We start from the raw sequence: 15453 nt of genomic DNA, 5'->3' as shown, positions 1-15453 counted from the left end.
AAGAGGGAAACGAAACGCAGGAACGGCTCGTAATTTTTCGATTACGTTGACCGTCATCGTGTCGCAACAATGTGCACTTCCGGTCGAGATGACGTCTCGTCACCGTCATAACTCAACTGCATTTACGATCGCGATTCCGAGGATAATGCCTCGCTGTAAAAACGATGGCGCCCGACACGAACCCCTTATCATTTCGACCGTGATGCGATTTCCACGATAAAGAAGATTCCGTGGTATCGGCGACACACATAGGAGCATAAATTTTCCAACTCCCTCCTCGCTATGGAAAATTCTACGTTGTTTCTACTTTTCGCTCGTTTCGACGAAACAAAAATTCTCGTCCCCTCCCCTCGAGTCGTACAGTGTAAAAAATTGACATTCGACAAATTTAGATCTTATTGCAACATCACGATGCGTTTCGTATTTTAAAGCACTCTTCCGATTAATTCTATCCGAAAGTAAAATCTTCTCAATATTTCGTCTTGAAGTATTCTCTCCGATGTTCAGATTCGGAGTAAGAATGATTTCGTTTTTATATTATACAAGTAATGTAACTTCCAGTAATTTACGAAGTAAACTATTTTTTGGTACTAATAGACGGAGATATTTGTGTTCTCTTCAAGATGATATCAGAGGTGTCGAGTTGAAAATTAAAAAATGTAGAAATTACGAATTTTGTCACGAACTTGTACAGTTGACGCATTGTACATCGGTACGGGGTATAATATTCCGGAGTCTCGCGTTCGAATTGAAAGCTTTATCGCGAAATTCAGGCTGAGATATCGCGTTACGGTCGAATCATGCTCGCGAGTATCGCCACTTAGGTGATACGGGGGACGAAGAGGAGTGTCGTTTTATGGGAGAAAATTTTTATCAGTATTTCCTCGATGATGCTCCACGCTGGACGGTTACAGGACACGGGGATTTTACGCGTATCGTGTACCACGGAAAACAGTTTAGTTTAAAAGTTCGCCAAGCGGGACTTATTGCCCGAGTGGAGGTTCGAAGACACATGCATAAAGAGTGGATTTCGCGTGTATCATCCCGCTAAGAAAAAGTTTCGTTTGGAGTTCCCTCGGTGAAATCTGTTGCCAGGTAGTTTAAGACGTGCACTCGCAGAAGAGAATTTGATGTGTAACAACCAACGAGGGGGGTAAAAAAAAGTTTTTAGACTTTCTTCGGTGAAATACGTTGCTAGGTAGTTCAAGATGTGCACTAGGAGAAGAGGATTCGGTGTGCAACAACCTGCGGGCGAAAGTTTGCTTTAAAATTCCTTCCGCGGAATTTGTTGCTAGGTAGTTTAGTACCGAGGCATAAGAAGATTTTACGTCTATCGTCTCACGGAACGAAGTTTAGCACGGTGTTCCTCCGGTGAAATTTATTCTTAAAAATTCAAACGTGGAAGAGAGGCTTCGACGTGTGTTCTATACGAAAAAAAAAAATTCAATTAGCAATCTTAATTATTCTTTCACAATTTCTCTCTCACTCTTCCATTTCGTTCCGCACGACCTTGTAGCGCGATCGTCGAGAAACTGTTTCGTCGAACATGGCGAAACATACGCTCGTTGGAAAAATAAATTTTGTCGCGCGATGTACGCGCGTTTCTGCGTCAAGGGTTTTTATGTTTCCTTCTGTGACGCAACGGTGAGGGGGGGAAAAAAAAATGAAAAATCGATTAGGACATCATCCAGCTAACATAGACGCGTCCATTACGTCGTACGCGTTAGCGGAGGTTTTACGGTGGCTGGCTATTCGCTTTATGGCATCGATTTGTTCGCCAACGTGTGTATCACGTCTCATCATAAAGAATCCTACGACGATCATAAAGAGTCGCGTTACGATCGTTTCGCGATTCCGTTGTTTATCTCGCGGACGATGGGTTACGGTCGCGGGGATTCTTCTTTGCCTTTTTATCGAATCGCGTGTTCCTCGTCGTCGCATTGTCGATATTTTCGCGACGAAGACAATGCAAATTTGACTTTCCAACGCGAACGAAACAACAACACTTCCACGTGAAACTTACGAACGAGTCCGCGACACGCTATTCGTCGTCGTTGATCTTTTCACCGACAAACGTATCGACTTGTGAATCGCAATTGGACGACAATTCACGAAACCGTTCTCTCGCAGCGGGACACTTTAAAATTACGATGAAATTTTCCGTATCGCTAATGGAGCACTTCGGATCGAGTTATCGACGAATGGTTGTTACGAGATGGCACGAAAAAAAAAAAAAAAAAAAAAAAAATAGAAAAACCGGTTCATCGAATCGTGTTTCCCTACGCTATTTCGTTCGAAAGTAAAATCTGATTCGCGCGCCATTTAACATCGAAGTCGACCTACCTTCCAATTTCCCGTTGTTGACGAGCAGCGAATTGTTCGACTTCCTGGACGAATTCCGTGACATTTGGCTGTGGCTTGGGCTGCTGTCGGTGCTCTTCTTCTCGATGACGTCATGACAGCTGTACGAGGTGTGCTGTATCATCAATATGGGATGGACGCTTCCTTGAACCCCAGCGAAACAAGAGGATATTACCGAGCGAATGATCGGATGACCAAATGGGGAGCTCCTTGATTCCGAAGGATCATTTACCAAGATACTACCGATTCTCCATTTACCAAGCAGAAAGCGACCGGTCTAATGGACGCACGGGGGGGTTCATCAAGTTTCTCCTCCCTTTTGTCTAAGATCTCGATCGATCAAATGCGCGAACAAAGGTAAACCGATACCCGTGATCTGCGCCGCGTCTTGGATTTCGCGATATCGTGGACGTTCGCTCGCGTTCGAAATGGTTTACCAGGAAACAGGTTACACCGAAACCGTGAAATAGATGCGTACCGAATGATCGTTGAAAACTGATCCGTTTACTCAGAGACTTCGCTAGAATCTTCGAATCGAAATTTTCCAGCTTGGAGAATCGTCTGAAAAGAGTTACTTAAAAAATAAGAGTCCAACGATCGTTGGATGCCCACTGAGAAATAATTCAACGCATCTCTCGTCCGGTCACCGGAGAATAATTCAACGGATCGTTGAACGGCTAAAAAATTATTCAACGAATCGTTGAACGGCTAAAGAATAATTCAACGAATCGTTGAACGGCTGAAAAATAATTCAACGGATCGTTGAACGGCTGAAAAATAATTCAACGAATCGCTCGTTGTCGGTTGATCGTTGATAATGGGTAACGAAATTGTTCGAGCAACACGATATTTCCGCGGCGGGCACGGTACACGAGGGACAATGTTGAAGAAACATCGCGCGAAATTCGACTGGCTTTAATTTTTCAGGAAGGCGGCATTAAACAAACGCAAAAGCTAGAGCACGACGGCTGTCTCTCGTAACTCCACTTCAGTTTCCTTTGTTTACGGCTGGAGGAGATTCGCGAAGAAAGAGTGCATCCCGTGCACGCTCGAGATCTTATTTTAACGAACAGTTGCACAATGCTCGGACGAGATCGTGCGTCCCGCAATGCTTCTTTCTCCTCTGTTTCTCTTTTCCGTTTTCTCTTCTTTTTTTCTTTTTCTCTTTCTTTTTCTTTTCCTTTTTTTTTCGTACTCGTGGCGTCGATTATGATTCTCCATCTGCCCGCGAGCGAACAATGGGGGTCTTTGATGCACGGTGCACCCGGACGGATAAAAATTGACATCGCGAACGACTCCCGGCCGGAGATGAAATCATCGAACGAAACCAGTAATCATTGACGGTGACCCACTTCATCCGATGATCGATTCTCTTTTGTTTTCTTTCTTTTTTCGTTATATTATACCACGTTTCCGGAAACCACGATGGTTGTCCAGCTGACGATATCGGATATGTATCAGATCGACAGATGTATTCTGTTAGGTATCGTAACTTTCGCGATAGGAAAAACAAACGATGACTATTTTCTCGATGATATTATCAGCGAAGATGTTGGTCGATCCTCGATAAGAAATTTTATCGAAGATTAACCGAAGATTCTTTCGCAATTTTGTAAAATTTCAGATTACGATTCGAATCCCGTTATTACGAAAGTAACATTTTCTCGAGAGTATTCGCGATATCGATTATCTTCGATTTTTTCGGTCAGGTGAGATTTTAAACGAGATCGTAAAATTTCAACTCGAAGATCGTAGATGTGGAATCTCAGGTATCGAAGCCACTGGAAAAATGTTGAAATTACATTAAGCTTTCGCGATATTGTCATTTCATAACGCGGGTTGCGCGGTATTACCAGAGGATATTAATGGCAAACGATCTTCGGAACGTTAATCGTTTCGCTTCTCGGGTAAATAAACCGGTCGCTTTCGCCCGGCACGAGGAAGTTAATATTACGTAATATCGCTGTAAATTCGCACTCGTGAAACGCGATTCCGCGCGTTTACATACGTAGACTTTGTTGACGCTGTAAATACCTTTATTAAAAATCTAAATTTATCGCCGGAGGACACCGTGAACGTGGATTTGCATCGATAACGTTTCAACGAGTGAACGAATAATTAAAGCAACAATAATCGCTTTTCGCCGCGCGCGAGATTAAAAACGAACGATCGCTATCGTTCGAAATTGCTCTCGCGTTTGAAAATTCGAGCGTTCCGCCCTTTCGACGATAGTTCGTTAACACGGTGGAATTATTTTTAAACACCAAGTTTAATCCAAGGATTTTCCGAGAGTCGATAGTGAAAATGGATCGGTTATAGTTTCTCTTTCTTCGCGTGACTAGAATTAATTTAACTACCTGTACGGGCTCTGGAGGAGGCTTCGCTTTCCGTTCTATGGTGTCCCAAAGCCTGAAGCTTCTCCGTGAGGTCGTGGATTTTATCGGCCAAGGAAGAACCACCGTGACTCTCTATGGATGTTCCACCAGGAAGACCGGTGCTGTTCACGTTGCTGCTGGACGTTGTGTGCGATGTGATAGCGGCACAGGCGGTCGTCGACGATAACACGGCCATTTCCTTATGCGAGAATTATTACTTGCAACGACAACGATATACTCGACTACTCAATATTTAAATAAACTCGCGTCTCGTTGTCGATCGTCTCCCCATGGTCCATCGTCGTGGACCGAACGAGAATCAAAGACGTTAACGTTGATAATTCTCGTATCGAAAAACGAGAACTGTTTAGGAAAATTTTACACCGAGCGACGAATTGTATTCTTTCAACGTATTTTACGATAAATATACTCGGGAATCGTGCGTGGACGCGACACACTTCGATCGTGTATCGAAGTTACAATTTTTCATCAAGACAATAAAGTGTTTGTAAATCTCTCTGTATAGAGTGAGAGTCTATATTTGTATCGAGTTCCCTCGAAATACTTATCGATATTACGTAGTTTCTTTTCACCGTCGAGGATTCGAAAAACGGGGGAAAAGATCCAATTTAACATGAACGGTACGGGTGAACTTCCATCCAAGATGGTGGACAATTTTCGTGGGAGACGGATAAAAAAGTTTACAACGCGAAGAGGCGTACCTTGAAAGCTTTCCCGTCGACTCCGCGCGGCACCTTCTTGACGAACGAAAGAAAAAGGTGTCGTGAAAGTTCGTCGGGTGGTGCAACTTCGAGATAGGTGTCCAGGAATTTACGAAATCCATCGTAATCGATGTCCTGAAACCGAACAATTGATTTCTCAGTAATCGTTAAACGATCCACCGTTGCTCGTCGCGCGCAGCGACGATCGCAACGTAAATGATAAATATTATATCACCGTGGTGACCCGATTACGTATTAATTCGCGGGGGCCGAGTTCCAGGCGTTAATTCGTTCAAAAATCGATTTCCCGGGCCGGACGATCAACAGGGAAATATATATTCGTCGATAAATACGGGATAAGTTGATTATTTACGGAAACCTATTTGGAGACCGGGAACCGTGTCGTCGGATCGATGATACTTAATTTACTTACTCCTACCCGATGAATGTCTATTTTGAAAGCTTATCGCAACGGAATTTACATTTAACGCGCATCGTTAGGGTCGGATTCGCTTATCCGTCGATTAGTTCGTTCGAAACGAGTGTTGCATCGTTTGCAGCGGTGCAGGCAGGTTCGAATAGAAAGATTCCAAGACCCGTGGGATCGATATAGTTGGCCACAGGTGTTGATATTCTCAGTCGAAGATTCCGGAGCTCTTGGGATGTAATACGACTACCACCCCCGGGACGTAATACGAACGATCTTGAATTCGTGGAATACGATACAGGTGTCTTCAACCACGTAGGACCGGATACGTGAAGAAATTTTACCGTGGAAGGATTAATAAAAACGTTCTATGGTGCTCCGAACTGGCTCACGGAATCGGATATTGGCGATATTTAAGATCGACTCGCTCAATCGTGTATTATTCTGTGAAAATATTAGGAGAACATTTCCAAGATTATAAATTGTAATTAAAATTGTATAATCGCGCATAGTGAGCGGGCGACGATATTTTTTAAGCGGATAACGCTTTATATTTCTATTATTGTACTTTCTGCAATTGGATCATCTTTTTTTCAACAATCTCCGATATATCCCCTTTCGAACGAAGAAACAATGGGATCGATTGTCGAGCAGCTCTTCTCGAATGGATTCTCGAAGGAAGTTCTTCTTCGAGAAGGTACGTATCGCTATAAACTCGCGATCCAGTAGGATATTCCTTATTCAATTCACTTAACCAAGCAATCCAGCGGTTTCCCAGATGCAATATGAATGTATTAACCCGATAATAGCAGTAGCCATCTTGTAATCAGCAATGCCAAACAGTTTGCTCGGACTAGCCAGAACTGGATCAACGCCTATTGTACACAGATTATACCGTGATCCAAATCTTGTTAACGCAGAAGCTTTCCGTATACAGAAGGGATATACGAGGTTCTTGGAGAAAATGAGATTTCATCTCGTATTCTGAATCATCGTGTGCAGACGTACAACGCAAAGGGGATGATGATCCTTCGTCGGTAGATATTTGTACGAACTGTCGCGTAAAAAGTGGAAATATTCGATAATTTGGTCGACATATTTGTTAGTTTGTGGTATTAACGACGGGAGTGGTACCGTTTAAAAGTTTACAAGTATCTATCGGAGTTCGTGTCCTGGCGCACGCTTTACACCAGTGACCGTTGTGGTGTTCAACGTGTTGAACATTTCGCGAACAGAGGGAGAATTACAACGCGGCGTTACAAACGAAACGACGATCGGTACCGTTGGTTCTAACGAGGCGCGATGAAAAATTTCAATGGCACTCGTTGCAACGTTTGAATTAAATTTCACGAGGACGCAGTGTTAGAGGGCACGAGGTTGAGAGTTACTCGAGCCGCCTGTTTAAGGAACTAATTGCTTTAATTGGTTCGATATTTTCGCACGGAAACGTACCTGTTGATCGAAAGCACGTAAAATCGCAACATCGCTCGAAACGGATGGAAATTGTGAAAATATTCGGTAAACGGGTCTCGCGCTGTTTGTATATTTTACTCGTTTTTTTTTTCTTTTTTTTTTTTTGTCCTTCGTTCCCTTCGTTCTTTCGTACCGTTTTCGTTTCGAATTTATCGCGTGCTTGTAAACGCGTAAACACTCCTTTACCGTGGCCCTCGTCGCCCGTTAATTAATTGCCTCTCCACGCATAATATTTCGCGAATACACGCACGGGGACCTTGTTATTAACATAATCGATAAACATCGACGCCTTTAAGCAAATTCCCGCGAAATTAATCGGTATTTGTTAGCCGACGTTGACGTTCGTAAATATCCATTAAAAGTGGCGAGATGTTTATTTCGGTGATAATTTAACGAAGTCTTGGACACTTTGTTCTTGAAACGTTGTCGTGTTAATAATTCAATTATCAGTCGACGATTTCGCGTACCCACCTCTGTTATCGAAATGTGTTCCCTACGAAAACTCAGTCCTCGGTCGGAGATGATTGTTTCTCGGGACTTATGGTATTTAACAAACAACACGGACGTCGAATATCATAATTTCATAATCACGTACCCGCTTTGTCGCGTTTCATGAGTTTCGAACAAAAACCTCTTTCGGACACGCCCCCTTTACAGACCCGCCCCTTTCGAACTCGCCCCCTTTTCAGACCCACCCCCGTTTGACACGCCCCCTTTCAGGACACGCCCCTCCACATTTAGACACGCCCCCTTCCAATTAGGCCCCCTTAGATCTGCACTCCTTAGGGCCCTCTCCCAATTAGGCCACGCCGCCTTTCATTCGTTTAACGTGGGAACACTCTGAAATATAATTCGTATCTTACAAATTTTCATTTTTATAAAAATTCTCACCTTCGCGCTCCCGGTACAAGTTCAGAGACATTCGTATCCTGTGATTCGATGTGCAACGAAGGACGACAGCGTACGTAAAAATGTAGACATTTCATAAGAGGGTCGTTTCGATAACTTTTTCGAAAGTGGGAACACGTCGCGGAACGAGCCCCTCGATCTTCCTCAACCCAGATACGTCCAACTCTTTCAATTCCACGGATCCATGGTAAACGTGGCATCTATCGCGCGTCAGAAATATCGCCCGTTACCGATTCGTCGCTCTGTAAAACGAATCGAGCCGAGCGCAACGTTTAAAAATGTTGAGCAGCTAATCGTTTCCACAGTCATCGTCGCTTCTCCTAATTGAGCAGCGAAGTTAATGAGGAAACAAGCCGGCCGCGAACCGCTAACGACCAACCCAGTTTCGCGTTTTATTTGAAGAGGGACCTCCTCGTCCCTACCCCAGCCTACCTACGTTGCGGAACGACATTTATCGATGTTCCGTACCAAGGACGGAGGGCGTTGCCTTTTACCTTTCCTTTGCTGTTTTTTTTTTTTTTCTTTTTTTACTCTCCTCCTGGTCCCCGCTAAACCACCGCCACTGTCCAACGCCACGGACGATAAAGCTCCGGGTCGAGAACGGTTACAAAAAGAAAAGGGCACAGTTGCTTCGTCGGCAACTAGCTGATAGTCGAACGCTCGTCGTCTCGAATCGCGGGATTACCTCGAAAGTAGCGATCCTCGACTTTATTACGTTGCACAATGCGACGAGGAACGAACAAAAATCGAAGAAACCTTCCATACGGTATTCGAGAAATTTAAATCTTATCGTAACCTTACGATTGTATTGTTTTTGTGTCAAGAAACCCTGGTTTAGCGTCGAGGGTACATCGAGAATACCGAATTTATTGCGTTCTTCTTGAGCAGTGCACCGGCGTTGCGTCTGTTCATTGTTCAGATTCGGTGTAAAAGATATTGTAACGCCGGTCGGAGGATTCCTCGTTTAAAAACGAATCGAAAATGTGGTATACGATTTTTCAATACGAGGCTGCGTTTACGAGAAAATCGTTGTTGAAATTTGTCCGGGCGCGGTGACTCTTGTCTGTCCATTGCAAGCTAATTCTACTTGCGCTCGGATTTTATTTCTCGTTCGTGCTACTGGCTTCCAGTTGTAACCCAGTTGAAACAGATAATATCACTGTCAATGTTTACAAACACCGGGACGAGTAGAAGTAGTGAGTAATGGGCAGACACGCTCTGGTAAACAATCCTATAATTTAAGATTCAGCGCGGTCGAGTTGTTACGAATGCACGTCTAAAAATTTATACAGCTCCGTTACAGCTGGCTGCTCGGTTTCGAGCAATGTTTTCCAAAGTAGACGGTATGCTAGTTGGAGCATCGCATCTTGTATTCCAAAGGTGGCGCGAAAGAAAATTTTTAATGCGGAGAAATATGAATAATGTAAACGTCCATGTATATTAAATACGTTGATCGTCGAAGTTTGACAACCGCGGGGTATATTTCTTCCGTATCGTTTCAAGAGGTCCGGGAAAACGACCGATACAATTTTCAACGAATGAAATTAAACGTAACAAAAATTCTTCGTCTGTAGATTCCCCATTTTTTTCATCAGAGTGGACATTGTTGAAAAGTTTTGGTAAACCACGGATTCAGAGCAACGAACGAATTCAGTATCGTGTAAGACGTTCTCGCAACGTGGTGTACCTGGTCTGAAAATATTTCGTTTCGCAGGCGAGCAGTCAGTGTCGATGCGTTCGCCGCAATCGTATTTTACGTCCGGTTTTCACGACACTAACGACTGTCACCGACCGAGCGTGGTCAATTACAAACATTCTTCAAGTGAAATAGACGATTCAACCCTATCGTAACTTTAACTAACGATTGTGCCAGCGTCATGGTTTACGACCGGGCAACCAGTCGGTCGAGCCGGTGCCTTAAAAGGGGTACACGAAGACTTTAACGAGTCTATTCAATTTTCTGGCGAGAGAAAGAGAGAGAGAGCGAGAGAAATGGCGCTCGAAAAGCTTGTCTTTTCCCAACACCCTCGAATCTGGTCGCGTTTACAAAAACCGAGACGGTTTAAACGAATTACTCGACACTGGAGCGTGCCACGAAAGAAGTACTTGTTACGCGGCGGAACCCAACGGAAAAAGTAGTTCGATTGCGGAGTGTGTTTCGTTAACTCAGTTAGAGGGGGCATTAAGGAATTCAGGCGGTTGATTATTGATTTAGTTGCTCGAATACAAATTTTCAACGACCGTTTCCGATATTCGTGTGTCACTGCAATGCAGCTGAAGCGTTAACGAAACAACGCTTTCGTACACCGTTCGAACGCGATTTTTACGTAATTTCGAACGATTCGAAACGCGCATACGAAAAACAGACGGCGATAAACGTGACGATATTTCGCGACCGGGACGAACGACGATACGAATCGCGAATTCGAACCGGTCCGTTCCTGTATTTTTTCGAACACTCTTACCAGTTTGTGGATTTTTTAATCCGTGTCGCAAATAATACACGTATCAAGAGATACGACACCGTATGCTTGACACCAACGATTAGAACGTCAGGTGGATGTAAAATATAACGCAGAGCGAGAAGGAAAAAGGCTCAAGGGAAAACGGACCGTACATGGCCAGACACGCATCGCAACTAATCCGGCCAGATACACGTATTCGCGTGTACTTTCGTCTGCATTATTTCGAAAAATTCTTTCGTACAACTTTAGTTTGCTCCGGTTGCGCAGCTGCTTACATTATTTAAGCGAGTAGATGAAATCACGCAATTTTTACAAATTTATCGAAATCTCGACCCTTTAATTACTACATCCAATCAAATTTGTCGGTTCGTCCGTACAAAATTCGTCAACGTGTAACCGGCTCGTTTCGAAATTGCGATTCCCTGTAAAATATCATCGAAGAGCGAATACAACTCTTCTGAAAAAAAATCAACGCGCGAGTTTTTCGTTTCGAAGTAACAATTCTCTGTAAAAAATCACCGATAAGTAAATACAACTCTTCTAAAAAAAAATCAACGTTCGAACTTTTCGTTTCGAAGTAACAATTCTCTGTAAAAAATATCATCGACGAGTAAATACAACTGTTCTCGAAATAAATCAACGCGCGAGATTTTCGTTTCAAAATAACAATTCTCTGTAAAATATCATCGACAAGTAGATACAACTCCTCTAAAGAAAAAAATACAACACTTCACGAAAGAATAGGTCGAGCGTAGGGTTGGAACATTTTCAAGTTTGTTCCCGTAACACCGTACACTTGACCAAACGGGATACCCAAACACCGAGAAACGAAACGTCGTTGGTCTTCCACGTTTGGTGGTCACCGTGTATAGGAAATTCGCGAACCGGACGATCGAAGCCGCGGAATTATTTCGACTAAGGAACGATATCGCGATATTAACGTTGATTCAACGTCACGAACCATCCCGTGGAACTGGGTCACGCCCGTTGGTGGAAGGAATATCCGCATGAATGAGACAGGACACGGCCATTAAGCTTTGGGAAGAGACACAGACCGAGGGGCTCGTGAACGGTGGGGGAGGACGAAAGGTGGGGCGGAGTTTGAAGGGAGACAGAAACGGGGTCGTTCTCAATGGTCACGTAAGGGAGTGCTGGTGACGTCAGCGGGCCGATGACATCATCGTGAGGTCGTCATAACCCCGATAAGGCCGCTGGTTATATAGGTCAAAGAGGAGAAGGATACCCTACCACCGGATTCTACGCGGATCGCTGCTATTTTCAAATGTCACGTCGTCTCGTCGTAAAATTGACTCATTGCCCCGTTAACGCGGCACGGAGGACACGGAGAAACGATCACGATTCAGTGTATACGTATACGAGCTGTCCCAATACGAGAAACAGATAGCGCGGGATGATAAGCGTCGATCGATCGAGCGATAAAGCTTCGACGACGAACACGCCGGATGTTTCGCGTACGTTGGATAGAACAGATTCCATCCACCGTCGAAACATCGATTCAAAATCCAAGTGTCTCGGACACTGAGCAATTAATTCATCTTTCGGACGTTCTTCCGATCATTTTTCAAAGGCTGTTGCTACGCGAGAGGAAACGTTTCTCGTTGAAACTTCGTCGAGTGTACTTCACCGAAATTGGATAATTTAATTTTTTATCGACACTTTGAATACAGTCACGGTCACTGGTGTTCCGAATTTACAACGTTTCTCCAAATAGTTAGGTCTGGGTTAGGTCTGGGTTAGGTTTGCATGGAACGAACCTCGATACTTTAAAGTAACTATGGAACAAGTACACGAACAAGACTGTTGGTACGCGAAAGGAAACATCTCGACGAAACTTCGTCGAGTGTACTTCAACGGAATTGGATAATTTAATTTTTTATCGACACTTTGAATACAGTGACGGTCACTGGTGCTCCGAATTTACAACGTTTCTTCAAAGGGCTCGCAAGGGACGAACCTCGATACTTTGAAGCAGCTATAGAACAAGTACACCGAGAAAGTATCGAATTTTTCTATTTTTAGGCTACGGTTTGAACAAATGTCGAGGACGTCTTTAAATATGGAAAACCGACGGGGCAGTAAACGTGTTCACGGTAAGCAGATGCTCGAGTAGTTACGAAGTGTCTCGAATAGAGACTATTTTTGGAGAAGAAAAACGAAACTGGAAAGTCGTCGACAGCGGACGACCCTCTCGCGTGATATACACGCGACCGTGAAAACGTTAACTTCGAGGTGCCGGTGAATGGGATTTTTTACTTTTTAACGCAAGTAGAAGTTGAAGGAACCGCGCGAATTCACTCGAAGGAGCGTCAAAGTGAAACTTACGGCGTAACGCGTTTCAAAGCGGAGCTGGATGACACGATTTTGATCGGGATCCGAGGGAAACTTCACGGTAGACGGATAAGACTCCATCACCATTCACCTGTGCTTATGAAACGCGCTTAAGGTCAACTCTGCACGCGTTTACATATATTACGCGAACCGCACACGCTCGATCGTTCGATAGGGGGTGGAGCACACAGTGTCAACAATTCAGCTACCAAGAATAGCTCGATTGTCCATGTATCTGACTATAAGGAGACCTTAAAGGTTGTCTGCTCCGAAGGTGGGTTGGTTTCAATTAAAGCACTTATGTGGAGAATCCACACCTTGCTCAAACATAATAAGCTTCTCACTCATACCCCTCTCTCGTTTACCACGGGCAGATTCTACCGTACGTGCGAAGGACTTCTTCGAAGGAATATCTTTCGAGTCAGTTGCACGGTCAGTATCGTTTTCGCGGCTCGTTGCAGCTGAGAGGAGCTACGCTTCTGTCGATCGGAATTCGAATTCCAGAGGAATTTTTCATAACGCGAGACTATCCAACGAAGTTGAACAAATTGCATCACGAACGATCGGGACGCTCCAACAGAAGTTACGCGAATATTCACCCGATCGTCTTTAAATAACTAATAGCAACATCGTGAAAAAGTGTGCACGATTAGAACGAAACACTCGAAACGAGAACGAAGCATTCTACTTGTGCCAAAGACGTTTCTCTAGCTCTCGATGGTACAGGTTTCTCTGGTAGCCTCGTGTTGCTTTATTTTTGGATTAAGAATTGATTATTGGTTTTATCCATCGTACCCGAATACTTTGTAAACAATTTTCAAATTTATCTTCCAGACGCAGAGCAGTTGAAACGAAAGATACCCAAGTTTCACGTCAAGTTATAGGTAAATCGAAATTTTGGAATTATTCGTACAGAGTGTCTTTACTCGTGGAATATATATGTTGTTGATTAGACGGATTCAACCTATGCTGGTGTAGAGGTGTCCAAGTTACTTGACAATAATTTGTCGATTTTCCGAAAGTTGGAAATTATCCGTCGGAGATACACGTCTCGGTTCTCAATTTGGAAGGAATCTTCTCTTCTATTTTTTTCGCAAGATGCATCGCAGCGTTACGCATAGCAAAGCGGAGGATCACGAATAAAAAACCGGGACGGTTCGTAATTCGGTTCGACCCTATTTCCACAAGCACGTCTTTTATCTCGTGTACGAACCAACCGGCTGTTTCAGCTCGATGAGATTTATGCCTCTCGCGCATTACTTGGAAACTCGAAAGTCTCATTGCGAGACCGCGTACGTTGCTTCTGGTTCGTTGTCTCGACGACAGGGCTCGACTTCAAAAGATCGCCCAGGTAAATCGCCTCTTCGTTTAAACGACGAATAAGTGGAAGTCACCGGATCGAACCAACTTTGAGGAATAAAATTACCCTGGATGGCCACGAGTTGGAATATTCAAGTAGAAAAATTTATCGCCACGAATCTATGATCGTTTATCCTGATAAACGTCTCTATCGTAGATTTAGACACTCTTCGATCCAAGAAGATTTCACAACTTCTACGAGTTGAATCTGTAGTTACAAAAGAATCCGTAATCATTTGCAACAATAAACGTCTCGATCTTGGGTTCGGATCTTTTCCAAGAATATCTGTTAATTTTTTTTACTACACTCTCCTTTCTAGATTCGTAATAATTTCTCCCGATGAAAGTCAAAGCCAAGACCGAGAACTTTAATATCGTATTATTATAAATAGCAATATACTTGTATTATTCCGTTGCTTTATTCGATATTCCCCAAGTTTCTACCCCGGGTTCTACACGCTACTGCTCGGCGAATTTGTTTCAGCTCTTCGTACCAGCACGCGAATTATTTGTTATTTTCGAGACGCTTTCGCGAGTTTCGAACTTTCTATGCAACTGCGTATAATGAAGTTTCGAGGGAGGATTTTCAAGTTCTCGTACCTTCTCCCAGGAAATCCATTGGATATTAAAGGTTCGTTACAGCCCACCGGGCGAAATACAAGAAAGTTTTTGAATAATTTAGTAACTCGTGAGCTTGCAGGGGAAGCGTTGCAGTTAATTCGCCGATGCACGCGTCGGTTCTATGTTTTCATGTACGGTTAAAGTTCTTCCAATTTCAATTTCACTCCGATAAAAGGGATTTAACTTTAACCTTCGACTCGGTATTTTTAAATTGAACTTTCATCCCTTTCCCGGTTAACTTTCGGCAACCATGCTCCTCGAATAATACCACCGGCCCTGTAACGAGCTTTCCGATGTGATTTACATGTCTGTTAAAAAATCTTTGGACAGTTACCGAGTCTCGCGTAAGCCCACGAGGAATTACGAAATCGTTGATAAATTCAAAGGAATAT

General features: G+C 43.6%; 1 protein-coding gene across 5 annotated transcripts in view; it reads right to left on the bottom strand.

Annotated features, from left to right (window-relative positions):
* Dgk (diacyl glycerol kinase 1) overlaps window positions 1-15453 on the bottom strand; it is a 115904-nt gene that overhangs the window by 16610 nt on the left and 83841 nt on the right. For 4 of the 5 annotated variants that reach the window (XM_076322730.1, XM_076322731.1, XM_076322732.1 and 1 more), the window contains 3 exons: window positions 5459-5593; window positions 4719-4935; window positions 2344-2505 (listed from right to left, as the gene is read on the bottom strand). In XM_076322730.1, the coding sequence (XP_076178845.1) occupies window positions 2344-2505; window positions 4719-4935; window positions 5459-5593 (514 nt within the window). Of the gene's footprint in view, window positions 1-2343; window positions 2506-4718; window positions 4936-5458; window positions 5594-15453 lie in introns of those variants that run through there. The other variant, XM_076322734.1, reaches the window with a different exon arrangement.

This window comes from Ptiloglossa arizonensis, chromosome 10 (assembly GCF_051014685.1).
Source record: "Ptiloglossa arizonensis isolate GNS036 chromosome 10, iyPtiAriz1_principal, whole genome shotgun sequence".
NCBI lineage: Eukaryota > Metazoa > Arthropoda > Insecta > Hymenoptera > Colletidae > Ptiloglossa > Ptiloglossa arizonensis.
Note: the sequence above shows the minus strand (reverse complement) of the source record. Positions and strands in the feature narration are given on the sequence as shown.